General features: G+C 41.5%; 1 protein-coding gene across 3 annotated transcripts in view; it reads right to left on the bottom strand.

The window, feature by feature from the left end:
- Positions 1 to 207: 207 nt before the first annotated feature.
- Acsm2b (acyl-CoA synthetase medium chain family member 2B) overlaps positions 208 to 12,346 on the bottom strand; it is a 54,392-nt gene continuing 42,253 nt past the window's right edge. For all 3 annotated transcript variants that reach the window (XM_029540755.1, XM_029540750.1, XM_029540763.1), the window contains 5 exons: positions 7,967 to 8,068; positions 5,570 to 5,697; positions 5,380 to 5,479; positions 4,387 to 4,506; positions 208 to 905 (listed from right to left, as the gene is read on the bottom strand). In XM_029540755.1, the coding sequence (XP_029396615.1) occupies positions 801 to 905; positions 4,387 to 4,506; positions 5,380 to 5,479; positions 5,570 to 5,697; positions 7,967 to 8,068 (555 nt within the window). In that variant the 3' untranslated portion in view covers positions 208 to 800. The remainder of the gene's footprint in view (positions 906 to 4,386; positions 4,507 to 5,379; positions 5,480 to 5,569; positions 5,698 to 7,966; positions 8,069 to 12,346) is intronic.

The following is a 12,346-nucleotide window of genomic DNA, read 5'->3' as shown; positions in this document are numbered from 1 at the left end:
CATTAACTCTTTGTTTCTAGGTTACAAGTGAGACTCTGCCCCCTCAGCAGCTCTCCTAGACACGTAGATCTGCTGATCAGGTTGTCCTGGTAACTGAGCTCGTGGTTTATCATTAACAGCATCATCCATCAGCCCTCTAAGGGTTTCTTAGTTCATAAGCTGCTTCAGACATGCCTCCCCTGTCTTGCCCAAAGAGTGCCTTTAGAGTTTTGATTTTAAAATGATTTTAATATTGATTCAAGGAAGTAATGATATGACAAAAAAACTGTGAGCTAAAGGAAGTGATACGTTTTGGGGTGTAGAAGCTGAGCCTGCAGATGACACATAGATGAAGCAAGATGGCTCACAACATGTGTAGGATGGTTCCTTGGGTATGACAAAGTGGTATTTCCTCCTCCTTTGAACATGATGTCCCTAAGGATTAAGCCAACTTGGGAAAGTCACTAGTGTCCTTCCACACACTCCTCCTTTTCTACTTTTCTCCAGTTCCTTCTTTTTTTGCCCTCTCCTCATTTTCTTTTTCCCATTCTTTCTCCCACTTCCTGCCCACTTGAACTGGCAGTTTCTTTCCCTTGCTGGTTTAGCACTTTTCTGACTTTATTTTCCCCCTGCAAGTCTTTTATTCCCTCTTTCTTTCTTCTTTTAGCATCAAACGTGTCATTGTTCTTTGTCAATAGCCAAACAGAGACCAAAATCACATGCATGCCTCTGTGTGAATAATCTTATGTCTCCATGGGGAGACTAAGAAGTCACAGGAAAGGATTGGGGAAAACAGAACCCCATTGAAAGTCTCAGGAGTCTCAATGGGCCTGGGCTTGTCCTGATGTTTTCCATTCCTTGGCTCGAAGCTTTGCACGCTCAATTTTTCCTGTGATGGTCTTGGGCAGGTCTAAGACGAACTCCACCTGTTGTGAAAATTAGATTGACAGAGGTCATTGGTGGCCACGGTGGCATTGGATTTTTAAGAGGTGCTACTGTGAGCACTTAAGTCTGGAGGGTCCAGGTGAATGAGGATGGGGGAGGGGAATGTTCTAGATTGGCTCTGTTTGTATTAAAAACCTTACAAGAAACCAGGGCAGGAAGCAGTTGGCTAGAACATGACAGGGAGGTGGAGAGCACTGGCTTTTACACATAGCCATGAAGCAAAGAGAAGCAGCAAAATGAACATGGCATAGCTCAGAGGAAGACACCTGAGCTCCTACGTAAAACTGTATGCGTCAGCTCCCACTCCAGCCAACTTGACTTTGGTGAGACTCCACTTACTTTAGTATGCTAAAGGATAATAATAATATCTTTATGTTTTTGTGGAGAAAGGGCAATAGTATTGTCCCTTCTGAGGGCCTTAGCATTTGAAAGGCAGTCATTGCTGAATAACTGCAGCAATGATGGACTGTCCTAAAGTGTTTACCATTTAGCTCCAGAGGAAATTTAAGGAATGGAAGGAAGCCAAGAGGAAGAGCTCAGTTTGTTGCTAAGAAGAAAATAACTCTGCTTATGGTGAAAAAGAAGCAGAGGAGTTGGGCATAGTTGTAGGCAGAGCACTGCAAGGGAGAAGAACCTGCTGCCTTGGGGATTCTAGAGGAGAGACCAGGGCCAATACTTGAGTGATACACTCAGTATGTATGTGGTATGACTGGGCCCCCTCACTTGATCTTAGAAATGTCCAGTTGCAATTCAATACCCATTACATCTGGAATGACTGGATGTCTTGTTTCTTTTTAAAAAATTAAAAGAAAAACCAAACATTATTTTTATTATAGGCACACAGGTGTTTTGCCTGCATATATGTCTACCATGTGTATGTAGTACCTGCAGGGATCAGCAGACGGCTTTGGATCTCCCTGGAACTGGAGTTACAGATGGTTGTAAACTACCTTGTGGACTCGGGGGACCTAACTAAGATCTCCTGGCAGGGCAGTTTGTCTTCTGAGGCGTCTTTCCATCCTCGTCTAACTTCTTTAAAACACTCATTAAGTATTTACTCTGTTGTAGCACTCTCTAAATTCCTGATGCCTTCACCCACCTCACCCCAACCCCCATCTCCCCGCTCCCCAGTCTCCAGAAAGCATATCTACTTCTCTATGAACTCAAACAAGCCTCCAACAGATCAGGTTCCCAGGCTGGTTCTCAGGCTGTCCCAGCTAACTTAGCCTTCTCCTGCTGCAGCATAACTCCCTCTACGTGGCAGGACTCTCCCACCAATTTGGCTCTCTTCTCTGCTTCCATGGCCCTAGCAATGGTTAGTCTGTACCTCCCTGGTCTCTTCTCTCTGCTCTCTCTCTGTCCCAGAGAGGTAGCCATGGCAGTCTATTCCAGATGCCTCTTGCTAATCTCTCTCTGTTATCTACAATAAACAAACAAACAAACAAAAAAACCTCCCTGATTAATCATGGTGTGGCCATGTCAGTGGATTCTTTACTGCACCCTTTGCACACAGAAGGGACCATCAATATCCTCCATCCCCATTTTACAGATGAGGAAACTCAGGAGCACAGTTAATATTGGATAATCAGCAGAAGTGGATCTTGACCCACACTGTGACTCCTAAGACTGTGTTGTGCTGCACTCCTTTCAATTTGAGGATGAAAGTTTTGCTGTGGACTCTGATATTCAGTTGCATTCCTCTGCAGAAAGGGAGAATGTAGCACCCATACCAACCCCTTTCTAGATTGCCTTTGCTAAGGATTGTTGTCTTGCCTGGGTCATGTCCCTCCCCACAGCAACCTGATTTCATGCCTGTTCTACATGGGACTATAATGGCCCTTTCCCCCTCCTTACTTCAACTCAGGAAAGTTTTGGACTGTCTTCTGAGCTTTCCATGGCCTGTCTAGGTTCCTAATGAGACTAAAACACAGTCTACATTCACTCTGCTCAATGTTCCCTCTGTGTCCCTCACAATTCTTCCTTTCTCCAGAGATGCACATCAGAACTTTCTTAAAACCGCTGGGTATAAAGGTCAGTCTCTGGGGTCTACTGTCAAGGTGCCTACCTATGACAATTAGCCTGAACTAAGACACTGGGTACCCAGGAGACATAAGAACTGAATTGGCTCTAAGCCTAACATGGGTTTTCTCACTTTCCACACCAACTTCAAAATATGTTTCCCCCCATTCTCTGGTACAAACTCTTATTTTGAGCAGAATCCAACAACTGGGTCTGCTATAATTTGGACATGAAGTACCCACAAAAACTCATGTGTTAAAGGCTAATGCCATGTTCAGAGGAGAGTCTTGAGGGTGAAGTTAGTTCATTGGCTTCATCAATGGTTTAACCCACTGGTGAGTTCAGAATCTGGTGGCATTGTTAGAAGGCAGTAGACTCTTTGGAGGTGGGCATTCTTTCCATTGGTATCTTGTCCCTAGTCCTTTCCTCTATTGCTCTGTTTCTTGACTACTGAGGGGATATCAACAGCTTCTCTCTACCATGCCTTTGCACCATGACATTTCTACCTTGCCACATGGCTAAAACTGAAGGGACCAGCTGACCAGGAAACAAAGCTTCTGAGGCCATGAACCAAAAATATCTACTTTCTCCTTGAAGTGTTTCTGAGGTATTTTGTCACAGGGATGAGAAGCTGGGTGGATATGGTCTTCCTGGCATGACAGTGCACTTGCCTTAATCTCCTGAGTGAAAGCCACTGGGAGCCTATGTAGTCCTTGCATTCTGTCATTTCTGTTTGGAGCATTTTCACTTCCCCAGAAGAACCTTCCACTTTCTCCCATCCTTCCTGTACTTTCTGCAGGGATGACCACATGACTCAGAGCTGACCAATCAAGACCTCTACTGTCTTGGTTTCATAGAATGATTTAATAGTGGGTACCTAAATTAGCCCAGCAAGAAGCAATTCCAAGGCCATCATTAGTCTTTGGGGGAACATGTATTAGTTCCTTTGCTGCAGTTTGCCAAACTGCTAAGAATGTAGATTTGGAATGGATGGCAGTTCAGAAGGATAATATTTCAACAAATGAAGCCAATACATAAGAAGAAAATTGGAGAAATGAAACAGAATTCCTAACAGTATCTATCATACACATGCCTAGAACTATTCACGAGAAAGGTTGTGCCATCTCATGGACTTGTCAGTTATGCAAGCAGCAAATTTTAAGTTATATTTCTATCATTGCAACTGAACTCTGTATAGTTCTGAATATTTTTGCAAAGCTCTGTACAGACTTCAAGAAATTACTGGAACTTCCATGATATCATTTGGCTTTTAATTCTAAATAAGTCAAAGGCTAGGACCATTTTTCATGCACTGAGATAGTTGTGGGATTGTCTTTGGAGGGATTTTCATCACTTCAGAGAGGACATGTAAATTAGAGGACTTGTCCTCATTCCAAAGAATAGAAATATAACAGCATGGGGCATGGGTGGTGACAGCCTCACCTTCCTGGGGTACTTGTAGGGTGCTGTCACTGACTTCACGTGCTCCTGAAGCACCTTAGTGAGCTGGTCTCGGTCATGGGACAGGAACTCAGGGGCTAGGACCACAAATGCCTTCACCACCTACAGCAAGAATGGGACCCAAGACGTGTCAGGGTACTTATTCATCCCTTGAGAAAACGCAAAATTAATATCAAGATACTCACCATGGCTACCACAACTAAATGCCTGCATCCATCCAAATATCAGAACCAAAGGAAAGGGAAACATGGGAAGTGGGTAAGTGACTTATTTGTTTGAGTGAGAATCGAGGATAAGAGAGCCCAGGCTCAGTCCATACCCTAGGGACAGTAAAGATTGCTGGGAGGAAAACCAAGTCTGGGGATTCTAACTTTAAACGGTTTGTTTAATCTCTTCAAAAATTTATCCATCTGTAGGATAAGATAAAATTTTCATATTTAATTCACAGGAAGGGAAATAAAACCACCTACAACTCAGCTTGGTCAAAGGTCCTCTTTTGCTCTCCCAGTGGCTCTCATTATCTTACCATGCCATATTCCCTGTATCTGCCAGACATATGACATCACCAGGCTTGTGCCCTGCAGAAGTACACTGGGACACAGACCCACTTATCTGCCTTAAGCCCTCTCCATGCATATACTAAGACCTGCACAATTCTATGACCCTGGTACCTTCTTTATTCACTGCATTGTTCAAAGGCTCCATCTTCTAGACCAAATCCCTCTTCCTTACTCTTGTTAAGAAAAAGATCCTTACAGATACTGCTAAGCTTTGTCCCTAGCATCCTGCAAACATATAGCACATTTAAAACTCACAACAGTCCTTTGCCTCACAAGTGAGAAAACTGAAGGAAATACTGATTAAGCAGCTAATTGGCAGCATGGCCAACATTTGAACTCAAGCTGCCCAGCCTGGGAGTCTGTGTTCTTAACCACCTTAAAACACCATTCCCATGTTTGACGAACACTCCATCACCTCTCCTCTGATAGGGTCTGGGCTGCTGATCACTGCTGTTTCGACCACGGCAGGATGCTCCATCAGTGCATTCTCCACCTCAGAAGGTCCAACCCGGTACCTGCAAAAGCATGCCCTTCAGCCTCTAGGACTAAGAATCGGGTGGAACAGAAACCTAGAAGACCCGTTCTGGTCCAAAAACTGTGCTCACCCACTGGAATTAATGATATCGTCTGTCCGCCCTATGAAGTGGAAATACCCGTCTGGATCCTTGATTCCCCGGTCTCCCAGAAGCCAAAAGTCTCCTCGAATATTACCCTGTGTCTTCTTGGGATTGTCCTAAGTGAGCATGGAAACAGAGAGCTATGGTGTCTGTAAAGTCTGTGTCCCTGGCCCCAGAACTTCTATGAATAGTTACTTTAGTTTACCACCTGAGCAGTTGTACACTCTATGATGGAGCTATCATGAATCTACCAACCATAGATTCCCCAGCCGAACTGGATCTTCTCTCCACTTGTTTCTGTCATTCTAACTAAGGGTCTCTCACCTACCCCTCTAAATTGAAATCTTACAGATGATATTAACACATTTATATTCTAAGGTGATTCCCTCACCATATTCCACTTTCCCTTCCACAGACAGTTTAACCTCTCTTCATCTATAACACCACCCAAGATTATGGAATCCGTTTGGCATTTCCTCGCTGTTCTTCCATTGTACTTAAAAGGTCCGGATACTGGCTAGCAGAATTCCTAAGCCTCACCCGGTGTTCATACTTCTGCCATGGCTGGGCCCCTCTAACTGAGCCTCTGACATATGAGTTTTAAGGATGCTTGAGGGCTACTGACTGGACATTTTTATATCTTACTCAGGTATGGGAGCATGGGTTTTATGTTGATGTCCAGATGAGATTAGAATATTTCACTTAGCTCTACCATTGGGAATGCTAAGGGAAGTTCAAGGGGTTTGTCTGAAGCCAAACTGATATTCTAGGTTGTAAACTGAGAGCAGAAGTCAAGTTTCTTGATCACTGGCTTAGACTTTATAGTCATCACACAGATTCTGCTGGCATTACCACTGTGGCCCTAAATAGATCTGCCAACATCACTGTATACACAAGTTTCCTTGTGTATTTGATGGGGACACCCATGTCCTAGCTAGGGAGCTAGCATCTGGGACTACATGGGGAAAGCATGCAGACAATGTTTGGAGAAGTGTGCAATGTAACTGCATCCTGGTTGCAGAACCTCAGTTTCCCCTGTACAGTGGGAATAATAATTTGAATCTTTCATGGTTACTTTATTTAGCACACTTATGTGTGGTGAAATTACAAGGGCTTCATAAATACCATTGTCATTACATTCCGTATGTGATCTATAACCTGATGCCAACTCCCCAAAGAGGACGTGAGACAGGGATATGAATAACTTGCTCCTGATCATCCAGCAAATACTGGAGTAGCATTTGAACTTAAGCAATCTGGCTCTAAAATTTTTACATGATGTTTAGGAACATTAAATGTGTTTAATGTATAATAGGAGGCTTAAGACAATGTTTGCCTCCTAGTATATATTCAATAAACCAAGGGTTCTCAATCTTTCTGACGGTGCAGTCCTCATGTTCCTCCTACAGTTCTTCATGTTATGGTGACCCCCAATCATAAAATTATTTTTGTTGCTACTTCACAACTGTAATTTTGCTACCAAGAGGTTGGGAACCACTATAGTAAATGATAGGAAGAACATTATTATTAAACTTGCTTATTTTCTATTTGGAGTACAAGCTTTTGCCACACATCCAGACATTGTGCAGTTGATCTTGTCCCTTACTCATTTCTAACAGTTGTAGGTTTGACCGGGCTTATAATCTCTGGCTTCACCATCAGTTCCTGGTGAGAGAGATGGTCCTACTCATGTATTATCTGTGAGTGCCTTCCAGATTTCTAGATGCTGAATGCTGTTAGACTATTGTGATTCTCTCTGGGAAGTACCTAGCATGTCTCTAAAGCTTCACAATACTGTAAGTCCCAGGTCCATGCTTTGTGGAGAGGAAAGGGAGAATGCTGCTGTGTGTAGCTTAGAGCAATAAGAACACCAGCATGATGTAAGAAGGTTTGCTGTTGAAAAGGCTCATGGGGAAATGTGAGCTCTTTAGTGATTTCTTAGTACTTGGTTGTGGATGGCAAGAGTGAATGGTCTGGCTTCTCTCTGTACAAAGTACCCATTTTTTGTTTTTGTTTTTGTTTTTGTTTTTGTTTTTGTTTTCGAGACAAGGTTTCTCTGTATAGCCCTGGCTGTCCTGGAACTCACTTTGTAGACCAGACTGGCCTTGAACTCAGAAATCCGCCTGCCTCTGCCTCCCGAGTGCTGGGATTAAAGGTGTGTGCCACCACGCCCAGCTGCTCCCATTTTTTGTATGTTTCAATTTTATATTATTGTTGGCTTACCCAGAATAAGGTATCATTATGGAAAAGTGCCCATTCTTGAACCCTGATAACTCTGTGAATCTCACCAATACCTCTTGAGGGTGTTCATAATATTAGGCAACCCTTGTCCTATAAGGTCCATCTCATCCTTGCAGGGAACAGAGGGAGAGCACGGGTCCTTACCACGTATCCAGAGAACATGCCTATAGGCCAGGTGGGCTTCACCCTGATAGCTATGTCTCCTTCCTTGCCAGGGGGCAGAACATCGCCCTGCTCATCTATGACCTAAAGGAGGAGGAAGATTGGATAGATGACCCACAGAAGAGGAGCTAGCACAAACAGTGGTGTGACGTCAAAGTTGGTCTAGTATAGACCATTTTGTTCTTGACAGGTACCAGCACTCAAGGGAAGCCAAGAGGCTTAAGTTTGGATTCCTTGTCCACCTGCCAGGTTTTATGCCAGTAAAGCCTCTTAGTACACTGGACCAGAGGAACCTGGGCAAGTGCTTCTGGCTCTAAGAATTCAGGAGAAATATGTGCCTCTTGTTATCCTTGCGAGTCATCTCACTTGTAGACTTAGAGACTAAAAATCAAATGTTGTTCTGGATGACTGCCCTTCAGCTACGAGACATTACACTTGGACGCTGACTTCTGTAAAACAGAAACACTTAGGGTGAACAAAGCAAGATACTAAAAGGCATTTCTGTTCAGTTGTCATAATTAGGACATTACTACAGTAAATGACACATGAATTAGACACAAGTTGTCATTCCTCTGATTCACAGAAATCTACATATAATCACAAACACATATGCATAAATACCAGTTCTTAGAAGTCAAGTCAATAAAAAGAGAAAAACCTTTCATCACAGTAGTCACTACAATCTGATAAAAAGAGAGCGCCACCCATTGTTAGACAACACAGGGAATGGTGAGGCTACAGTGTCTTGTCATGAGGCAGTGGGGTCCTGCTGCAGCTGGTACCTGCTGACACAAACGGAAGGGTACCTAACTGATAAATTTTAAGCCCAAGTTACAAATCGTTATGCCAGGTTTAGTTTTCTTTCAAAAATCACATTCAATTTTGTAATTATCCAGGCAATTTGTTAGATAAGCAAAATGACCCCTATTTTTCTCCCTCTCTTTCTCTTTCTCCTCCCTTTCTCTTCTCTTCCTTTTCAAAAAAATAAAAATATTACATTCATTCATTCATTCATTCATTTTGTATGTGTTTGTATACTTGTAGGTTGGAGTTTGTTCTCTCCTACTACCATGTGAATCTCAGGGAACTAAACTCTTATGCATCAAGCCATCACACTGTCACATACACACCCCCATTTAAAATAATATTTTAATATATCAATATTATTTTTAAGTTTTTAAGTTTAGATTTATTATTTTGAGAATTTCATACACTAAATTTTATTTATGTTATTTCTATCCTTCTTCCTAACTCTTTATCTGTTCCTCTTCATTTCTCTCAAATCATGACCTTCTTTAACTACTGTTACATACATACATACATACATACACACATGCATACACACATGCATGCGTGTGCACGCGCGCACACACACACACACACACCACTGAATCCATTTAGTGTTGCTCATATATGCTTGTGTTTAGGGTTGAGTTTTGGGGATTGGATAACCAATTGGGAGGCTTGTCCTGGAGAAAAAAGCTCACTCTTGTAGCCACTGATAGATTCAACTTCTTTCCACAGGTGTGGAGTCTTGTGAAATCTCCCCCACTCATGTTGAGTAAGGTCATTATGAAGACTTTCTCTTGGTGACTGTATTGTTAAGATTTCATGGGTGCACCTCCTTCTGTCACTAGAAGATAGTACCTCACAGGGTGAACCCTGTTCCCCTGGCTTTTACAGTTTTCCTCACCCTTCCTTCCATGATGTTTCCTGAGCCTTAGGTGTGGAAGTTTCACTAAAGATGTATCAATTGGGATTGGTTACCCCACAGCCAGTTGTCTTCTGCATTTGGATAACCTGTGAATCTCTGTAGTGGTTTCTATCTATTGCAGAGGGAGGAGGAAGGGGGTTATCTGGGGCTTATCTGTGGGTATAAGGGTAAGTATTTAGAATACGGATAGAGATTATATTGGTTTAGGAAAATGGCAGTGGTAGATTCTCTAGATCTATGTCCTCTCACATAAACCAGACATAGGTTTGTAGTACCCGGCATGGGTTCCTCTTCCTATTGAGCAGGCTGTAAGTACAATTATATATCTATTGGTTACCTCTAAGATAAACTTGCCATTATTGAAGCACTGGGGACATCTTGCCTGCCCAGTACTTGTTTTTGATTGCTATTGATGGCTTTTCTCCCTGGTCAGCTTGCATAGTACCATCCAATACCTTTAGAGCTAGGTGGGTCAGGAAGGAGATTTTTCAGGTCAGTTTCATCTTAATTTTTCAAAGTCTGCCCAAAATATATGGTGTCTTCACCAAATGGTTTTATCTTCAGGTCTTCAAAGGCAACCAAGGATAATGGTAATAGCCTATATTGTTTTAGGAGTCTCTTGGAGCACCACCTACAACCAGCGACTCCAAGGAGGTTTCCCATGCCTGGCATTAGAATTTTGGATTTCCTTAGTCTGTGGTTCTTTTGGGGAGCATTAACGTCCATGTATTATAACTTCATTTAAACTATATATGTACACACATGTGCACACACATTATATTTTTTTAAATAAAGTTATAAAACAACGTATTTTACTTTGGCTTTCACAAATATCCTTAGTGTTATTTGTCTCTCTTTTTTTAAATCACATCTCTCTGTATTACCTTTCACTCTCTACCCCAGTCTCCTAAGTTAAAGTCTCTCTCTCTCTCTCTCTCTCTCTCTCTCTCTCTCTCTCTCTCTCTCTCTCGTCTCTCGTTTCATCTACCCTATTCCCCCCATGATTTTTTTTGTCTACCTTCCTGGTTTCTGTGATTACTACATATTCAAACCTAAAGGATTGGAGCTAGGAGCCTGAAGTCAGAGAGAACACACAGTGGTTTTCTGAGTCGGGGTTACTTCCCTCAGTATATTTTCTATCTGTTCATCTGCAAAGTGTATGATTTCATTTTTATTTACAGATGAATGGTATTCCATAATGTATCTATATTAGTTTTCATTACCTACTCATCAGTTGAAAGGTATTTAGGTCGTTTCCATTTTCTGGCTTGGCTGAGCACATATTTGTGGAATGGGATGTTGAGTCCTTTGGGCATAAATGAAGGAGTGGGATAGCTGGGACATATGGCTGACCTGCTTTTATTTTTCTGTGAATTCTCCACGTTGATTTCCATAATGAATCACCATTTTGCAACCACACTAACAATAAGTGAGAGTCCCCCTTTTCTCCTGTCCTTGATGACATTTGTTTTAGTTCTGTTCTTGGTCTCAGCCATTCTGATTGGGGCAAAATGACATTCCATACTAGCTTTAGTTTTTCATTTCCCTAATTGCTAAAGATAATGAATATCTTTAATGTTTCTTAACATTTTTTACTTTTTCTTTGGAGAACTCTGTACATATCCACAGCCTGTTTTTTTTTTAATTGAGTCACTTGTTTTCTTGATTTTTCTTTTTTCTTTTTCTTTTTTTTTTTTTTTCAGTGCTTTTTATATTCCGATAACTATTCCTTGGTCATGTGTACAGCTGGCAATGAGTCTCTGCCACTCTGTGAACATCCTCTTCACTTGACTGATTATTTCTTTTATCCCATAGAAACCTTTTGGTTTTATGAAGTCCTATTTGCCAATTGCTGGCCTTAATTACTAAGCAAGTGAAGTGTTACCTAGAAAGCCCTTTCCTGTGATGGTATCTCGTAGGCTACTGCACATACTTCCTCCGAGTAGCTTCAGAATTGTAGGGTTCATGGTTGGTTCTTTCATCCATTTGATTTTTTTCTTTTTTCTGTTTTCTCTTTCTCTCTCTCTCTCTCTCTCTCTCTCTCTCTCTTTCTTTCTTTCTTTTTCTTCTTCTTCTTCTTTCTTCTTCTTCTTCTTCTTCTTCTTCTTCTTCTTCTTCTTCTTCTTCTTCTTCTTCTTCTTCTTCTTCTTCTTCTTCTTTTTTAATTAAAGATGGACTTCAACAGAAACAGAAACACCAGAAAGCCTACACACTCCTGGAAATTAAACAACTCTCTTCTCAATGATCTCTGGTTCAGGGAAGCAATCAAAAAGACATTAAAGATTTTCTAGAATTCAATGAAAATGAAAGTGTAACAGACCCAAATTTATGGGACACAATGAAAGCAGTACTGAGAAGAAAGTTCATAGCGCTAAGTGCCTTCTTACATAAATTAGAAAGTTCTCATACCAGCAACTTAAAAGTACACCTGGAGTCTCTAGAAAAAAAGAAGCAAGCACACTAAAGATAAGTAGATGACAGGAAATAATCAAAGTCAGTCTGAAACTAATCAGTTAAAAACAAAGAAAACAAAACAAAGGACCAATAAAACCAAGAGTTTTTTTTTTTTTGAGAAAATCAGCAAGATATAAAAATCATTAGCCAAATTAACCAAAAGATAGAGATAGTATCAAAATAAGCAAAATCAG

The sequence above is a fragment of the Mus pahari genome, chromosome 1, assembly GCF_900095145.1.
Source record: "Mus pahari chromosome 1, PAHARI_EIJ_v1.1, whole genome shotgun sequence".
Taxonomy (NCBI): domain Eukaryota; kingdom Metazoa; phylum Chordata; class Mammalia; order Rodentia; family Muridae; genus Mus; species Mus pahari.
Note: the sequence above shows the minus strand (reverse complement) of the source record. Positions and strands in the feature narration are given on the sequence as shown.